Genomic DNA, 19,967 nt, shown 5'->3' with positions numbered 1-19,967 from the left:
GGACTCTGGTGGGTGTTAGGAGGAGTTTTGTATTTCCGCTGCTGCTTTGGGCATGTTTGCGGGTGAGTCATTAAGGCCCACAATCAGTCAGTGTCATGCCAAATAGCAGGGAGGCCACCAAAGATTTAGTGCAGACGAAAACCCATGCTAGAACGGGCATGCACATTCATGATAAAAAAAAAAAAATAGCAAATTTTGTAAAAGGCTGCAATAGTTTTCTGCCGCCACTCTAATCAGCAAGGTTTGCTGAACGGCCTGGGCAAATTCAGCAGAAGGAAAAACAGGGTGTGGCGGTTCAAAATATCCTTGAGGGGTGCGTTTTTAAAAGCCCCGCGCACGCCCAAGTTGGGAACCACATGCGGAAGCTGGGCCGGTGCGCGCCGCGCGGAGTTTAAAAGGCGCTGGTGTCCGCGCGTATCTCCCGCCATGCAGGGTTTTGTTTTTTTTAAAAAAGGGGGCAGGGCCGTCTGGGCAGGGCTTGGGCGTTCCCGGATTCACGAAGGAAACTGGCGCGTAAATACGCGCGCGCGAGCGGACGCCGGGGGTCCCCCTACTGCGTAACTTTACTTCTGCTATGGATGGCGTGTGAGTCCTAAAACAAACAAAACCAGGCTGGTCGGCAGGATTTTAAGGGTAGGGACTAACGGGGTAAAAGGGAGGCTAATTAACTAGGCGGGGTTAGGAAGTTCTAGCCTATAGCCTGGCAAACTGGGAATGAACTGGGGAAACTGGTAATTTCATCGCCGCACGTGTCTGCTGAAATCCCCCCCACTCATGCGGTATTTGCATGTACACACACGTGTCCCTATACAATTGCGCGCACGTGTACACGCGTACAGACTTTTTATTTAGACCGCGCACACCTGCACGCGCGTTATGTTGTAAAGCGGCCGTGGCCTTTTGCCACAAACCAGAATATGCACTTACACGTGAGCCTGCGCGCCGCTAGCAAAGTTACCTTCTAAATGTTAATAAAAATTTCTCTATCCTGGTACAATGTTCTGTCTGATGTATCATCATCAAATTATGAGCTCACATATCTAATACACAAATCTGCCTCTGTTCTTAAAGAACCATTTAAATATAGCCGTGCGACACGAAGAAACCACGAAAAAAAACAAACCAAACAACTATATAAAAGAAAATGAACAGTCCTCATATCTTCACCCACGGGGACGGCGACCGATGTAGTGATCCATGATTTACACACGTAGAGGACTCTGGACCCGCGGGAATGGTGTAAAATGCCAAAAATCATTTCCATTCAATTTCTCCTTTAATTAACATTCGTAAAGGCCAATATTCACTGGGAATCGTTGTAGCAGCACCAATCTTTGTATAATGTAGGATGTCAGAGCATAAAATTGTCATCTGCTCTTTTCCTTTTTAGCAATTGTTTTTCAATATCATCGGCTGGGTACAAAGCTAAGACTTGCTCTGTAACAGTCAGCTCCTAGCTTCAAGTCTGCCTTGATACATTTTTGGTAAAGCTGCTTTTGGTGTATTCACGCACCTTTAGCCTTGTACTTTTGAGATTTATATCTTTTAATGCTATTTGATTCTGGAACAAATATGCAGCTTGTTGCACTGGTGAAAATTCAGGGTTTTTTTTTTTGTGTGTTGTGTTCCGCGCCCGTGGCTGTCCACGGGCACGGCCCCCTACCTCCATCACGGCAGCGACCCGCCGTGGCAACTCCTGACACGCTCCCCGGGGCCGGTGATGGTCCGCGGTCTGGCCGCCCGCTGGGGAGCCGTCCCTGCGCCTCCCTCGCGGAGTTCTGCTGGCTTTCCTCCTCCTCGAAATCCAAGATGGCCGCTGCCATCTTTAGGCACGAGGCCACGCCCCCCTGCTGGATTTAAAGGGATCTGATCTCTTTAATGATACTGACCTGCTTCCAATGATCCAGAGCAGAGGAAGTATTTAAGGAGGCTTCCTCTGCTCATTCCTCGACTTGGCAACGTCCTCCAACGCTGTCTAGTCTGCTTGCTTCGGTGAGTTCCTTGTGCTCAGACTCTGGTTCCTGTTTCGTCTTGGTGTTCCTGGCTCCTGACTTCGGATTGGCTTACGGTGATTCTCTGGCTCCTGACTTCGGATTGGCAAGCGGTGATTCTCTGGTACACGACTTCGTACTGGTGAGCGTCGACCCTCTGGCACCCGACCTAGGACTCCTCCAAGACCACCGTCTCCAAAGGCCTACCTAAGTCCCAGCGGCCCGGGTCCCTACGGGCTCCTCCTGGGGGGACCGCGGGCTTCCAGGGCGAAGCTCCATTGGCCTTTGCACTGATACCCTGACCTCTCTAGGTCCACCTAAGTCCCAGCGGTTGGGTCTCTACGGGCTCCTCCCGGGGGGACCGCAGACTACCAGTGGTGAAGATCGCTCATCTGCTCATCTCCTTGTCCGTCTCCACAGTAGCTTCTGTCTTCAGTGCCAAGAGTCAGCTGCTCTCCTCCTCTGTCCTGCCTCCCCACCCGACGAGAGAACCTACGGATTCTCCACAAGGAGTAACATCCCCACGTCGGCCCAAGGGTCCACAAGCCTGAGCATAACATGCGTGTAAGGTTTGTTGGTGATGCTCTACTACCTGATGTCCTTAACATTGAGATGGTCCTCGCCAGCTTGTTTCCTTGAAGAGCTGATGGCCAAATCGATGCAGGGACCATCAACAAGCCCATTTGCTGCTGTGATTTCTTTGCTACTTTCACAGATGAGCAGATAAAGCAGTTGCATGACCCTCTTGCCTACTTGAATATTCCATTGTATGAGAAATTCAAATTGCATCATTATTAGTACATTCCTTGGAACATCTCTGGGCAGCCTTTGCAGTGTTGCACCGATGAGGACCCAGCATTATTCAGAATCAAGGGCAGCTCATCAAGTAGGTATTATTTTAAAGTTTCCCCCAAAGCAGGTTTAACCCCTGGGTGGGACGGATCCTTTTTCCGGCACTCAGGTGCCCATAGGAAGAAATAGAGATGGATCTTTTATGCACAACTACTCCAGTGTCTCTATGAAAACGCCTTTCTTCCCACTGGATAGCTTTGGTCTCTGAGGCCAGGCTTCTGAGTGTGGGGATGAACAAAGCTCTCATTCCCTGCTTCTTTGCAATTTAGCCCTGTCTCTGACCTTTTCTTCATAACGCTGCCAATTTACACTGTCTTTGCATCCAATAAACACATAAGAGAAGAGTTGTGGTTTCCAACTTCTTACTGATAGTTTGATCAGATGACTGAGTAATATTTGCCTATCTGTTGTTCGTTTGATTAGCAGAAACAAATAAGACAGCAGACGGAAAGAATAAAACTTGTCGCTTTATATCTTCTAGCAATCTCTCTTAAATACCTTTGGAAGCACGCCTTATTTAGGATGAGTTTTCTGAGTGGGTAGGCCAGCCCATGCGCTGGTTTGCCCATGACAATGTGGGCTCCTCATTGGCTGCATGCAGCCTCGTTTGGTATGTCCCAGGCAAGGCATGCTGGGTGGCATGGAACTGGAGTCCACGCTTCCCATTGGAGCTTTCAAGTTAGGCAACGTTTGCTGTATTTGATTGCTCCAGTGGGAACTGTGGGTTTGAATTGGCACGTGTAGGAAGGGTATAAATTTCAGGGATCCTGGACGTGCAGGACCTTTTTGTTCTCCCCCACCTCTCTCCCCTTCCTGTTGTTCCAGATTCCCTCCCACCCTCCCTCTGGTGTTGGTGCTTGCTCATTTTCTTCTTCACTTATCACAGCTTGATTTATGTGGGGATTTGTATTCTGGGTTCAGTCGCCCCTATGTGGGTGCCTTGCTGGAATGTAGTGGGCACCTCATATTAGAGGTGTGCATCCGTTTTCCACGTATTTGTAATCCGCAACTTATTTTTTGCTATCTGTTAAATACGTGGGGAGGCGAAACGCATCGCGACTCCCCACGTATTAAACAGATTTCTGTTTTATTCGGCCTAAATAAAAATTTAAACCCCCCACCCTCCTGACCCCCCCCCCCCCCCCAAGACTTACCAAAACTCCCTGGTGGTCCAGCGGTGGGGTCCGGGAACTCAATCACACCCTCGGTGCTAGTTTCATCATGGCGCCGATAGCCTTTGTCACAGGGGCTACCGGTGCCATTGGTCAGCCCCTGTCACATGGCCATCGGTGCCATCTTGTGCTCCTACCATGTGACAATGACCAATGGCACCGGTAGCCCCTGTGACAAAGGCTATCGGCGCCATGATGAAAATAGCACCGAGGGTGTGATTGAGTTCCCGGACCCCACCGCTGGACCACCATGGAGTTTTGGTAAGTCTTGGGGGGGGGGGGGGTCAGGAGGGTGGGGGGATGTAGTTAATATAGTAGTAACGTATTTACAGATTGACAACTTATTGAATTCTCCATACTTCCGCATGAAACGGAATTGACCCCCCACGAATACCTATCGCATATGCAACGAAAACTTTTTGCCTGCACATCCCTACCTCATATGGAAGCAGCTGTGATACTATTGGATGCCTACAGGAAGGGTAGGCTGGGGGTGGACATCTTGCTGGGGAAGTGACAGATGTTCACTGAATCAATGGATTCAAGTTTTGATATTGTGATGCTTGGATAGGGTGTAACAAAATTGCAACCTTATTGAGTCCAACAAATGGTTTGGCTGGTTTTTGGTTGCATGTGGTTTATTCCCTATGAAGAGAGAGGGTGCAGGAGATCCTGTGGTACCGGATGTCCACATTGTTCTTCTCTCACTTACTCAAATTCCTCAGATTATGTAGATTGAAATTAGTTCAATTTTTCCTTCATCTCCCAATTTAATTTTTAGATCTTCCCACTGAAGGTGGTTAGAAGTAGATTGTCCCAATATTTAATCAGAACTTAGGCCCAGATTTAAGTTTTTCCCCAACACCTTCTTTAATTAATCTTCTCCCCGGGCATTGCCAGGTGGACTCTTTTCGCACCCTTATGTAAGGCTTCCCACAATAGCAAAGAGGTTCTTATTACCCTTACATTGTATCTTCTTTGTTTCTCCTGATAATGCACTCACTGGGATCCCTTGCTTTAGATGGGATCTGTAATTCCTCTGTACCTTTCTGGATGAAAGACTTCCCTCTTCCAAAGGTTTGGTGTGCTGACTCCCAGGTGCCATGGGTTATCAGCTCCAAGTAGCAAAAATATTACTCGAACCCAAGAGGGGAAAAATTAAACAAGAAACAGGAAGGATGGAATAAAACTTCTGTGCCTCCTAGCAAAGGAGATAAAGCAAAAAGACACCCAATGCAAACATATAATTCCTCTGCATCGGGTCACCAGACAGCTTTATCCTCCGGAGGAGAGTCACAGGTCTGCCAGAATCTTCCCTTACACATGATCTAACCTCACCCAGCAGACGCCCCGATCCACTTGCTACTTAGTATTTAGTCCTCTTACTCCATCTTCCTACAGCTTGCTCTCTGCATTCGTTTCAGTGCTCTCTCTAACACACACACGCTCAGGCCCACACAAACACACATGCTATGATGCTCAGACACTCCTATACACACACACACTCGTATGCTCGGACACATACAGCGGCTCCCTCTCATACAGCCCGGGGACCTCCTCTTTTTCACTTTCACCAAGGAGCAGGTTGGAAACTGCCTCGTGGTCTTTTTTTTTCCTTCTGGCCGCACAGCTGACTGGGAATTGCCAGGCAGTGCCGAGGCTCTCTCATCTCAGCCACGCGGTGGGTTGACAACTGCTGAGCGGCCCCGCAGCTCTCTCTCATCTTGGATTCACAGTGGGTTGGCATCCTCCAGGTGGCCCTGCAGTTCTCTTATCTCGGCTGTGCCGGGCAGCCCCTGGAACCACTGGATAGCTTTGCAGCATTGGCTTCTTTAAGCTACCTGGCGGGTTCCTGCTAGGTGGGCGGTAGCCCTCTTTCTCATCTCAGGTGCTTGGTGGTTGCCTGCCCCCCCCGCAACTTTCTCTTGGCTTTGGACCCTGGTGCTCCCAGGCGGTCACCCCCTTCAGGCCAGTGCCCTGTGCAAATGCACAGCTAGCACAGTGAGTTGCACTGGCCCTGGGGCCAGACGGCCAATAGCGTGTACTTGGATTTTCAGGAACCCTTCAGTGAAGTCCCTCCTGCGAGACTCCTGAGGAAATTGAAAAGCCACGGGATAGGAGGCAATGTCCTGTTGCGGACTGAAAACTGATTTAAAGATAAGAAACAAAAAAGTAGGCCTAAAAATCAGATTTCCCAGTGGTGAAAGGTGAATACAGGGACTGCCGCTATTTTATGTATCCGTATATCATTGCCTATGCCTAGCAGCGCTATAGAAATGTTGAGAGTAGTTAAGGGGTAATTTTCGAAGCCATCTATGTGCATAAAGCAACACAGGTTTATGTGTGGAAGTGGATGGTTATAAAATTGCCTGGGTTTGTGCACTTTTATTGTGCACAATGCAGATAACTCGATGTTTGCACCTACATTTTATGCTCACAGAAAGGGAGGCAGTCTGGAGGCCCGAGCTGGAGCGGAGTTTGGATTTGCATGCGTACTTTTGATTTTAAAATGTAAAATGAAAAATCACCACTTGCCTGATAATTTCCTTTTCTTTAGGACAGTCAGATGAATCCAGAACAAGTGGGTTTATGCTCCCCTGCCAGCAGATGGAGATGGAGCAAGCTGACGTCACAGTATATACAAAACCCTGCAGTGACCCCAGCCTGCCAGTGTTCTCTTCAAAAGCAACTGTGGACAGACTAGCCAAACACTTGGTGAAAAACAGACAACCATTGCAATATGCAGCCAACAGGCAACACTGAGATCGGACAAGAATGTAATGACACTAGTCTAGGGACACTTCCATTCCTGCATCTGCTGCCTTTCAGCTGCACCAGCAGCTAAGTCCATGCCGGCTGAAAAGCCAGCTATCAGCCCAAGGCATACCTCTGAGGGATCATGGAAATCACCTCAGGAATTCTCAACCTTATGGCATCACCGCAGGAAAGCGGAGCAAATTATTCTTTTCTCCTTAATTCTCCTTTTTCCTAAATCAAGCAATCCCCAAGTGGGGAGAAGCACGTTCACCTTCTGCTGGAGACGGAGAATACTGGCAGGCTGATGTCATTAGAGGGGGTTGTATACTGTAAGAACATAAGAATTGCCATGCTGGGTCAGACCAAGGGTCCATCAAGCCCAGCATCCTGTTTCCAACAGAGGCCAAACCAGGCCACAAGAACCTGGCAGGTACCCAAACACTAAGAAGATCCCATGCTACTGATGCAATTAATAGCAGTGGCTATTCTCTAAGTAAACTTGATTAACAGCCGTTAATGGACTTCTTCTCCAAGAACTTATCCAAACCTTTTTGAACCCAGCTACACTAACTGCACTAACCACATCCTCTGGCAACAAATTCCAGAGCTTTACTGTGAGGTCAGTTTGCTCCATTTCCATCTGTAGGTAGGGGAGCATAAACCCTCTTATTCTGGATTCATCTGACTGAATGCTAAGAAAACTTAAGTAAACCTCTCAGGGTATGCCCTGCTGATAGGAGGTGAGTTTTTGTGCATTATTTCATATTACATTTTGAAGGGGACGTAGCACACAAGTTCATTTTGAAAATTGGTGAAACTTAATGCACCTTTTTGCCAACTTCCTTGTAGGGGCTTTTTAAAAAGTACCTTCTAAATATTTATTTATTTATGTATTTGTTGATTTTTATATACCGACATTCGTCGGAACATCAGGCCGGTTTACATTGTAACAAATTAACAAGAGAGTGAAATACAATAAACAGGGAGGGGGAAGGGGGGAGCAGCAATGAAGGAGGAGAGAGGACAGCAGTAGGAAGGATAGAGAGAGAGATTTTATAGGAACAATCGAAATATAAATTAACAATAAACAATAAATGTACAGGTGGGCTGGTAGGTACCAGACCATTGATGGCAGTGAAGGGATAGAAGGGGGGGAGGGGGGAAGGGAGGGACAGGGAAGGATAATCTAAGGGTGGAGGAGGGAACTAATAACACAGTATTTAGGGGTCTTTGCTAGGGGAAGAAACACTGTATTTTGGAGACTTTGCTTGGGGGGAAGAATAGGGGAGAAAGAGGAGAGGCAGATAGGAGGAGGGGAGAGTGAGAGGGCTGAGGGGTTAGAGTGCAAGCTAGGTTTGGTCAACATCTGGATACGCTAATGTAAAGAGCCAGGTTTTGAGCCCTTTTTTAAATTTAGACAGGTTAGGTTCTAGGCAGAGGGCCGTGGGCAGGGTGTTCCAGAGGGAAGGGCCGGCAATGGAGAAAGCCCTTTCTCGGGTTGAGGTGTGGTGAGCAGTTTTTAGGGAGGGGGTGTACAGAGTTCCAGCAAGGTTGGATCTGGAGGGCGGGTTGATGATCGGAAAAGTGGTGCATTCTCGAGCCAAGTGTGATTTTGATTGTACAATAAATTGTGGAGAATGGTGAGTGTTTTGTATTTTATGTGGGAGGCTATGGGTAACCAGTGGAGGTCTTTTAGGATAGGGGTAATGTGATCAGATTTACGTGTATTTGTGAGAATTCTGGCCATGGCATTCTGTAATAGTTGGAGGGGTTTGATAGTGGAGAGAGGGAGGCCCAGAAATAAAGAATTGCAATAGTCCAGTTTAGTTAAGATAGTTGCCTGTAGGACTGTGCGGAGGTCTTGGGATTATATAGCAGGGGTTTAAGTTTCTTTAGGATGTGCAATTTGAAAAAAGCCTGTTTTTATGGTATTGTGGATGTGAGACTTGAAATGTAAATGTTGGTCAAGAAAGACACCGAGATCTCTCACATTGCAGGTGAATGCGTCGGGAGGAGGGTTGGTGTTGCTTAAGGCAGGGAGCGAGCAAGCTGGGGAATTGGAGATTGTGAGGAGCTCCGTTTTAGTTACATTTAAAGCGAGATGTAGGTTTGAGAGGAGAGTGTTGATTGAAGTAAGGCAGGAATCCCAAAACTGTAATGTTTTGGGGAGGGATTCTTGAAGCGGGATGAGGATTTGAACGTCGTCGGCGTACATGAAGAACTTTAGGCCAAGATCAGAGAGGAGATAGCAGAGGGGAAGGAGATAGATATTGAAGAGCGTGGAAGAGAGGGAGGAACCCTGTGGGACGCCCTGTGTGAGGGGAATGTGGGATGATTCGCAGTTGGCTATTTTTACGGTCTAATTTCTGTTGTTGAGATAAGAGAACCATTGCAATGCAGAACCAGTGACACCGATTTCAGCAAGGCGGGTGAGGAGTATGGTATGATTGACGGTGTCAAAGGCAGCAGATATGTCAAGTAGGGCCAGTATGTATGATTGACCGTGGTCCATTCCCTTGAGTATAGTGTCAGAAAGGGTAAGAAGGAGGCTTTCAGTGTTACGGGCTTTACGAAAACCAAATTGAGCCGGGTGAAGGGTGTTGTGCTCTTCAAGGAATTCGGTGAGCTGGATATTGACTATTTTCTCCATTATTTTTGCAATGAAAGGCAAGTTAGAAATAGGGCGATAGCTGGGATACTGGGGTCGAGGTTAGGTTTTTTTAGGAGGGGTTTGACTACAGCATGTTTAAGGGGGCCAGGTACTTTGCCATGTGAGAGGGAGCAGTTTATTATGTCAGCCAGGAGTTTTGAAATGGTGGCAGGGATGGAGAGAAGTGTCTTAGTGGGGATTGTATCTGAAGGATGAGTGGCGGGTTTAGCCTTTTGGAGGATTCGTTCAATCTGTTTAGGAGAGGCGAGTTCAAGAGACTCGAGGTTAGCGCTTGAATTTTTGGGAAGGGGGTTGACAGGGGAGGGATTAACAGGGAAACATTGGAGGACATTAGTGAGGACATCCAAAAAATATGTTTGGATTAAATGGGCATGGGACCCCCCACACCCTCCATCATTAGAGTAAAGGAAAGACAACATTTGTGTATTTGGTGCAGATATGACTGGAACCTCGTAAGGTGGACCAGGCTTATGTGGAGGGTGGGAAAAGCTGTCGATGCTTTCCCGGAGGTAAGGAGATGAACCCTACCCAAACTGGGCTATTTGGAAAAGTGGTAGTGACTGAGAAGGATGATGTTGATCTTGCTAGGGAAGGGTTGTGAGGAGTGGCGAGAGATGATGTAAATATATGAAAGGGTGACTGTGGCAGGGGAAGGCAGTGGGCAGAAACTGCAGGACCATAACACTGGGGTCCGGAACCAACTGAACACTGATTATTTTCTGTAAATGAGTAGTAGATGTAACATCTTAATTATGCATATATATATATTCCTATAGGTTTCTTGTTGCTTTGTGCAAATAAAGACAGGTGAAAAACAAAAGAAATGATTGCAATAGTAGTAGTAGCAGTAAAAGAGGACAGAGTGTCTCATAGATTTATATGGGGACCAATTAATCATCTAGAAAAGGAAGTAAAGAGTTAAGTGATCAAATGTGCAGATTGCACAAAGCATTTAAACCCGCGTTGACTGTAAGGAATTGCATAAGGATTGTGAAGGACTGAGGTTCTGGGAACCTAAGTGGTAGATGAAATTTAAGATGGACAAATGCAAAGTGATACACATGGAGAAAAGTAAGCCCGCCCATCGGCCCATGAGGCGCTCCTTTGGCGTCGCTGTGGGCAATGCGCTGAAATCTTCAGCGAGCAGCAGTTGTGGTCACCTGCTTCACTTTGTTTATTGCACACACACATTAATTCTTTTAGCTGACGCTACATGCTTAGCGAACCCTTAAAATAATTAATGCACACCAAATACATTTTAATGTGAGCTAAAATGAAACAGCATGAAAGATCAAAAAAATCAAAACAGAAAAACAAACAAAAATAAAGCTCTGAAATGACAGCAAAGGAAATGTTTCAGCTGTACACCCCTCTTGGTAAATAGAGCCAACAGAAGGGTAGGAATGATGAGAGGAAGCGAGAATAAAACAGAGAACACCATGCATAAAACCATGGGGCCGGATTTTAATACCTACGTGCAGGCGCACACAAATGTACGCCCGATTTTTATAACGTGCGCGCATGTTATAAAATCCGGGGTCGGCATGCGCAAGGGGGAGCACAATAGTGCACCTTGCGCGCGCCGAGCCCTTGGGGAGCCCTGCTGGCTTTCCCCGTTCCCTCCAAGGCCGCTACGAAATCGGAGGGAACTTTCCTTCCGCCCCCCCCCCCCCAACCTTCCCCTCCCTTCCCCTACCTAACCCCGCCACCCAGCCCTACCTAAACCCCCCCTAACCTTTAATTTATAATTTGCGCCTGCCTCCAGGCAGGCGTAGGTTGCGCGCGCCGGTCAACGTCCGGCCTGTGATCCCGGGCGCAGTGGCAAATGGCTGCTGTGCCTGGAGGCTCCAGCCCCGCCCCTCCCATTCCCCGCCCCTTTTTTCAAGCCCCGGGACTTACACGTGTCCCGGTGCTTTACATGCGCCTCCAGGCCTTTTGAAAATAGGCCTGGCGAGCGTAACACCCCTACGCGCGTAATTCCTCCCGGATTTACACGTGTAGAGCTTTGAAAATCTGCCCCATAGTGCGTCCACACCTTGAGTACTGTGTATGGTTCTGGTCACCCCTGTCTCCAAAGCAAATATAATCAACAAAACATCATCAATAACTTGGAAACCTTTTTTTTAAGTTGTGAAACCAGACCTCATATATGTATGAGAGCTTTTAATTGTGTGCATATTACTCTCACTGGTATTAAATACCTATTTACTACATGAATATCTTCATATGTAGTTACTTAACTTTTATAATCATTGGTCTTGGTTGCACTTTTTTTAAAATGTGTACAATTGTTAACACTTATCCTTTTAAGATGAGCGATTAGAACGCTGAAGGAGCACTCATGTTTTTGCCAGCCTGCCCGACACGGCTCGTGTTTCGTCAGGGGCGATATATCAACTCTTTTTTGCTTGCTCCAAGATTTTTTGTGCTGTCACTCATTCCACTTTCAGCGTTTCCAAAGGCAAATAGAGCAACTAGAAAAGGAGAACAGGGAAGAGTGACCAAAATGCTACAGGGAATGGAACGGTTCCCTTACGAAGAAAGGGTGACAGAGGGAATGTGACAGAAGTTCATAAAATGATGGAAGTAGGCGACAGTTACCGTATTTACCAGTTCAGATGGTATTAGGACTAGGGGGACGCTCTACGAAACTAAGCGGTAGCTGATTGCAAACAAATTTAAGAAAGCCTTGGTTCCTGGTGTTTGCAGGCTAAAGCTGAGCCCCTCCTGGAGAGGATTATTTATTTATTTATTTATTTCTTTTATATACCGACGTTCGATCGAGATATCACATCGGTTTCCAGATAACTAAAAGAATAGGGTAGTAACAGCCCTATTTTACATTATAACATTGTAATAAATATAATAAATTATAACATTGTAATAAAATATAACGAATTGTAACAGAAATAACAGGATTACATGGAACATTTGATATAGTATATAACATATGTACATAAATGACTTGTTGAAGAGGATATTTTAAGGTTAAGGTTGGCAAGGAGGGTTGAAAGGGGGAAGGGGGGGGATAGGTGGGAGGAAGGTGGTGCAAGGGAGGGAAGAAGGTGGTTAGAGGGAAAGGAGGGTGGTTAGAGGGAGGGAAGAAGGTGGTTAGAGGGAGGGAGAAGGTGGTTAGAGGGAGGGAAGGTGGTTAGAGGGAAGGAAGTGGTTAGAGGGAAGGAAGGTGGTTAGAGGGAGGGAAGAAGGTGGTTAGAGGGAGGGAAGAAGGTGATTAGAGGGAAAGGAGAGGAAAGGCTCAAACCAGGCTCTTCGCTTTAGGTCGTTTCTTTATATTTGAAAACATTACTTTCCCCCAAATTGCTACTTAGTGTCCCACACAGCGCACTGCACGTTACTCGCCTGCAGTCCTGTTTTAAGTGTTAGACTTGAATTATGCTTTGGGGGCTAGAATCAGCTGCCCTCCTGACTCCGCAGGCCCCAGGCCGGGTATGTCTTCCAAGTCGTTCTCTGTTGGTGATGCTCCATGAAAAGTAGACCATAAATCACCCTCTGTGCTCTGTAATTCCTGTCCGCTGGGTCCTAGCCTTTCTCACGGGGAATCCTCAGCTGAAGACGCTGAGCGACCAGGCTGCTGTTTCAGGGGGGGGGGGACGGTGAAACCGCATCAAACCCTTTGCCTTGCTTTACCTCCTCGTCTCTTTTTACGGTGCTAACGCCGCTGTCGATTTCTTTTCAACAGAGGATAAAATATGGACCGCTGTAAGGCACAACAACACTGAGCTCGCCCGAGTCCAAGGAGCCGACGCGGGGAAACCGTACGCCATGCACTTCAGCTACAACAGCAGCATGGAGCAGCTGGAGGGGATGATCAACAGCGCGGAGTACTGCGAGCAGGAGGCGGCCTATCACTGCAGAAAATCACGCCTGCTCAACACGCCCAGTAAGTGTGCCGGCCCGGGCCTTTCTCTTCTTAACTGTTATTGATTGCGCGCCTCTGACTCGGCTCTGGCTGCATCTGAGATTGAAATGTAAAAAAACCCCCCCAAAAAAAAACCCGACGAGGACATTTCTCCCCCCACCCTTTAAGAGCAGGGCTTCCAAACAGAGGGTCCAAATGCTTCCAACAGTATCATTTACTTTCTTGCCGTGTGCTGCCGCGAAAAACAAATAATTGAGCCTTGCTCCAGAGTACAGTGCAGAGCGCCATCGATCTGAGTGATGGGCACTCCTGCCACTGCCTCCGAGAAGGCAACGAGAGGATCGCGGAAGGACAGAGCTGGAAGTGACCCTAAGGGATGGTTTCAAAGGCGTTAGCCTGGGTGAAAGAGCTCTGCACCTGCGGAAATGAGCTCTTTGGAGAATTGCACCTAATAATAAGAGCTTTGACGGGTCACAAAAAGCAGAATGTAGATAATAATAATTATTATTGTTCTTATTCTCGTACTTTCACGCATAGAGGGAAGGATTAGCGTGTACGCATGTATGTGCAGTGCACAGTTACCCACGCATACACGGGCTTGCATAACTTCACTGGAAATATTACCCCGCACAGTTAGAAGGGGCACGTCTGCGCGCTTACTTTCTCCGACCTGATCTTCAAAGGGAAAAAGCTTTCCCTTTGAACCCTGACGTAAAGTCCGAGGGTGAAATGTATCCAAAGACTTTACACTTCTCTGCGCGGTCTGAAAGCTGACCTCCTGGGGGGGGGGGGGGGGGGGCAATTTTCAAAACGATGCAGGAAACCCTGGGTAGTTTTTACCAGCAGGCTGTGCGTAGACTTTTTTTAAGGGAACTTTTTTTTCCCTTTGAAAATGTCATTGGGGAAGGCCAGCGCACGGACCTGCGTCTGCCATCTCTTCCCGTACTTCATGGGTTTTACTATTTAGGGGCGATCGCAACCGAGCATATCGTCCTTGCAGAGATGGGAAATGGCTGCATGTGGGGGCCTGTGCAAAATAACTTGGGGTAAAAATGTTTTGTCGTACGTAAAAGTTTTACCTGCATGTTAAAAACGAGCCTCGAAGTGTTATGCAAAATTGTTTTCCAAGCCCAGGTTAAAACCTGCCCTCAGTACCGTGGCCTTGGTAATAATATAGAGGTTAACAGCAAAAATGTTTTAACGTTCATGTTAGCGGCAGCCCAAAATCTTCCACGTTAGGAAGCCCTTTCCCTATGGGCCAGCAAGCACCGGGGGGGGGGGGGGGGGGGGGGGGGGAAAATTTCCTCTTCCTCCAGACTCTGGCATCCCTTCCTCTTGCTTCCCTCAGCACCTTTAACTCCCTCCCCAGGAAGACCCTCCACCTCCCCCCCCCACACAGGCATTCCCCTCCTCTAATAGGCATCCCCCAGCCCCTGTGTGCATCACCTACTCAGTGACCCCTGACCCCTGACCTCCCACCCCAGCTCTTTGGGAACGTCTTCCCATTCCAGAAGGCCCAAATCGTCACAGGCAGGAGGGATATCGGGTCCTTTCTGTCCACGCTGCTGCTGGTAAATGGTACCGGTAGGGGGCATTTTAACCCCATATCAGGTGACGGACTAAAGTGCCTTTCGCAGCGTCCTCCCCTGTCAGCAGTGATGTGGGCAGGCAGGCTCTGGCAATCCTTCCCGCCCATGAAGACCCAGCTTGCTTGGAAGGGTGGGGTTCTTTTCCTATTGGTGGGAGGGAGGGAGGGTAGAGCATACGCACAAGGATCCCCTGCCTATGGATGGATAGTGCTTGCTGGGGTTGAGGACGGGAGCACTTTTCCTTCGCTGGGGGGCATCAGGGAGAGGAAATTCCCCCCCTCTCCACCACCACCACCACCACCAGTCACGCTAACCATGCCAAAGGGAAAACGCCAGTAGCCTTGCATGGGGGTTTTCTGTTTGCAGAATGCACAGAAACATGTAACACCTGGTCTGATGCCTGGGTTAAATTTTTGCCTTTACCAGGCTCAACGCAGAGGCTGCAGACCACAGTGTATCCCATGGGGGCCAGTGAAGTCTCATTTGCGTACGACACCCCCTCATTTCAGTGTTTACTTGTTAGCGTGTTGAGAGAACGCTTTAAGAAGCGTTTCAAGGTCTTGCTGCTTGAAAGGCTATTTTTAGCATGTGTAAAATGCCATGTATGTTAAACTATATTGCACAGGCCCCCGAAGCCTTTAGAGAAAGAAATAATTAAATATGTGAAGCCCTAGGATTATACTTTGTGATTTATTTAATATGAGGCGTGTGTCTCGGATGGCTGTGACTTACTTTTGTGTAAGTTTCATTTCATATATATGCTAATGCAGGGCTTCCTAAACCCACCGTGGAGGACCCCACACAGTTCAGGCAGGTTTTCAGAATATCCACAAGGAATATGCATAAGAAATATCTGCCGGCACTAGAGACCCAGAATATGCAGATTGATTTCTTGCATATTCATTATGGTTATCCTGAAAATCTGGCCGGCTGTTCAGTCTCCAGGATGAATCTGGGAAGCCCTGAGCTAATGCTGTTTGACCTCTTAATGCTGAATGCCAAATAGTAAATGCTAATAATCGGCCCAGGCTTACTGTTCATTAACATTTCTTTTTTTTTTTTCCAAGTCTTCCCTTAATTTGGATTTAGGATAATGAGGGGATGATGTATTTCTCCCTTTATACTCCTTTGTTTCTGGTTTATATAGGAGACATACTAAGGGGGGCCTATGTACAAGGAAGCAGATATATATATATATATAGGTAGGGAATTATCCGATAAGAGGTGGTGGCTGAATATCCAGTCCCACTCAGCAGTAGCCACTTAAATGGATAAATACTTATGGCTAGATAACCTTATAAAAGGTGGGCGGGAAATATGCATTCAAGGCTGGAGCTACCTATCCGGTTATCTTAGCTGGGTAAGTAGTGATAGTCAAATGTATTCGGTTAAGTTAACTGGAAAAGTTAGACCTGCTCAATAGGATAAGATTTATCTGGCTAAATAGCAGCCTTTTTTGGGGGGGATATTCAGCAGCTTAGGTGTGCTGCTGAATATCCTTTGTAAGTTTGCCGGATAACTCTTATCCGGCAAACTTACTTAACCAGACGTTTCTGAATTTCGGCCCCGAAAAGTTTTCTTCCATTTTTTTGTATCTGTGGAGAAAAAGCTAAGTATTTATTTATTTTATTTATTTTTCATTTTTATATACCGATGTTCCTGTAAAGAATACATATCGCACCGGTTTACAAGGAACTGAACAGTCGCCTCCAGGGCGGAAATACATTAAAACAGTCGCCTCAAGGCAGAGTACATTAACACAAGTATAGAGGAAAACTATTAAAGAGAACTTTCATAAACTCAATTAAATGTAACTGGGAACCATAAATCAGGAACATATGTACAGAGGTAGGTAAGTAGACACAAACCTCTAAAGCCCAGTACTCAGAAAAGCAGCAAAGGGATAACATATCCCGCAAAAGTTAGCCGGATAAGTTGTCGGGGATATTCAGCAGAATGAGCGTCCTGCTGAAGGTACTGGAATCTGGTTATCCTGGTAACATTTTCAGTCCTCACTGGTTACGTCTGAATATAGCCAAGTTAGGTTTAAAGTTGTCAGGGCACATGTACCCGGATATATCTTTATTTTAACTGCCTATACTCAAATCATATGGCAGGTTAAAAGCAGAAAAAAAAAAAAATTTGCAGGTCTGCGGGCTTGATCCCGCCCACCCCACCAAGGGGGTAGATTTTAAAAGCCCTAGGCGGGCCAAATCAGGGAGATACTCCCATCCCCCCCCGGGTCTTTGCACGGCGCACGCATTTTAAGAAGTGTCCACGGAAGCGCTTATCTCCGAAACCCGCACGAAAGGGGCGTGGGCGTTCTGGGAATTTAAGAGGAAACCAGCGCGTAAGTTATTAGGCGCACAAGCGCGCGCCGGGGTCCCCTACGGCGTAACTTTACTTCTTCTGTAGGCGGCGTGTAAGTTGTAAAACTGGGCAAAGTGGGAACGAACCGATTTAACTGGTAATTGCGTATGAAATGGCGCGCACGTTTACACGCATCCGGCTGATTTTATAAGACTTGCGCGTGCTGTAAAATGGCTGCGTCCATGGGCGCGCCTCGGCGTACGCGCTTCCATGCACGCCCGCCCAGCTGCTTTAAAGTTGACGTCCCTGTGCGCGAAAGTAACATGGGGCATTTCATTAGATCTTCCCCCATCTCCCAAGCCCTCCAAAAGAGGGGTAATGAATGTGCAGGCCTAAAGAGCTGCCCCCAAACTCTCTCCCCAGGGCTTTCTGAAAACATGTGTCATATCTGCCTCTCGGACCCTCTCCCCTTGCAACCCCAATGCCAAACCTCATGCCCCACCCCGGAACCCTCCAAAGCCCCCCCAGGGCCGCCAGGATTACGGTACAATCACACCATGCCTGGTGGCTTCCAGCGTAGTCAGAGCAATGATTGTACCACGGACCTGGCGGCCCTGGGGGGGGTTTCAGGGGCACTGGGTTCGAGTGGGGGTTGTGTGGGAATGGTGTGGATGCAGAGGGGACCCAGAAGCCAATATGTTTTCAGAAAACGCTGGGGAGGAGGAGAGGTTGGGGCAGTTCCTTGGGCTGCTAGGTCTGAAGCTGTATTTTATTATTATTATTATTATTATTATTATTATTGTATGTGGTCCTGGAGGAAGCAGAGATTGCACATAGTGCATAGGTAAGCTCTGGAATTCATTGCCAGAGGATGTGGTGAACGGCAGTTAGTGTAACTGCTGTACCCTGCTCCCTCCTGAACTGAGGCTGGAACCATGTCCAATCACCTTTAAGAAGAGACTTAAGACTTTGTTATTCGAACAAGCCTTCCCATAACTACTCACTTCAGCCTTGGTTCTTATCCGCATCATGAGTACTCTATCCAACTTGAGGCCTTCACAGTCCTCCCCTATTTAATGTCCCTGCTTTTCGCCCAAGTTATACAGACCCAATTCTCTATACTTGCTTCACCCATTTTATGTTTATCCAGATTTTACTTCTATCCTGTTCATTGTAAAACAAGACTTTGTCTCTGTTATTTTTTGCTGGTTTAATGTAAACCGAAGTGATAATTCATCTTGTTAATTGAACCTCGGTATATAAAAAGTTATAAATAAATAAATAACTGGGTTTAAAAAAGGTTTGGTTAAGTTCCTAGAGGAAAAATCCATAAACAGCTATTAATTAATAAGCAATAACGGCTTATGATCTATCTAATGTTTGGGTACTTGCCAGGTACTCGTGACTTGGACTGGCCACTCTTGGAAACAGGATACTGGGCTTGATGGACCTTAGGTCTCACCCAGTTTCTTATATTCTTACGCCTGACGTTGCTTTCACACTTTTAGTGGGGTTAGGGAGGGTGGGAGACTGGGCCTGGTATCTTTTTACTTTGATTTCAGAACATTACCTGCTATTTTATTTGAATAGAGCTGGTGAAGGTAAAGCTATCTGGGTATCTGTTCCGGGATAACTTCAACCCTGTTCTGAGGCATGTCTGGACTTAGGCAAATAACTTATTTGGCATATTTTGAATATTATCCTGAAACGAACCTTGCCCACGGCCGGACCGTATTATTGGAATCTTCTTCCCCCGGAACTTCGACAGGAACAATGCCCGCTTTCTTTCAGAAAGAAATTAAAAACGTGGCTGTTCACCCAAGCCTTCCCTTAATGGACACCATACGAACAGCACAGCTATGCAATCCATTCTCACAGATCCCCTCCCTCCCCCTCCCTCACTCGCACCGGCAACTTTATAGACCTAAAGACTAATCTATTGTCTAAGCCTGCTACATTCGTTTATATGTTAAACTCCGTTATTTTAAACTTAGTTATGTATAACTTATTATACTAATTGTGTGCTTTCGCTCTCTACTCTCCCATCCTGTAATCCCCTTGTTCTTTGTAACTTTATTTTCATAGTTAATTGGTTACCCCTTGTTTCAATGTAAACCGGTACCGGTACCAGTCTTGAGTATCGGTATATCAAAAGTATTTTAAATAAAAAATAAATAAATAAATATTAGAGCTAGCAGGTTAACTCCGCCCCAGAACACCCCTCAAATTTATCTAGATAAACATCTCCAGTTTATCTGGATAAATGTGAATAAAAGGGCCAGATATTTGTACCTCTGGGTTTGTCTGGCTAACTCAAAGTTTATCAAAGATAAACCCTTTTGAATATGGACCTCATAGTGCCCTGCTCACCAATCTACTGTCAGCTCTACTTACGTTTCTTGCAGGGCCTGTGTTAGACACACAGAGACCTGGGGAAGGTCTGAAGAGTAAGCCCAGCAGGGTCAGATGGCCTAAAGCGCTATCTCAGTGACATTTATTTATTTGTTTAGGTTGTGGGGTGATTGCCTTGCTTGTCTTAACCCCTCCCCCTCCCCCAAAAAATCCCACAAAATACAATCCTGTTTTTTTTAATTCTATTCCTTTTTTCCTTCTTTGCTGTACGCTGGTGCTTACTAATCCTCCGTTGTACCATTGTGACAAGGGACACAAGCTTGCCTAATCAGCCATGGCTATGACTGCAGCGTCTCCATCAAAAAATGATGGTGGACCGGATTAGTGACACTG

At 46.9% G+C, this 19,967-nt stretch overlaps 1 protein-coding gene across 1 annotated transcript in view; it reads left to right on the top strand.

Moving 5' to 3' along the window:
* Positions 1 to 19,967, top strand: part of CNTNAP5 (contactin associated protein like 5) — a 690,244-nt gene that overhangs the window by 426,841 nt on the left and 243,436 nt on the right. The window contains exon 12 of the mRNA XM_029605214.1: positions 13,144 to 13,344. Coding sequence (XP_029461074.1) covers positions 13,144 to 13,344 — 201 coding nt within the window. The remainder of the gene's footprint in view (positions 1 to 13,143; positions 13,345 to 19,967) is intronic.

This window comes from Rhinatrema bivittatum, chromosome 6 (genome assembly GCF_901001135.1).
Source record: "Rhinatrema bivittatum chromosome 6, aRhiBiv1.1, whole genome shotgun sequence".
Classification (NCBI taxonomy): domain Eukaryota; kingdom Metazoa; phylum Chordata; class Amphibia; order Gymnophiona; family Rhinatrematidae; genus Rhinatrema; species Rhinatrema bivittatum.
This window is presented reverse-complemented; position numbering and strand designations above follow the sequence as displayed.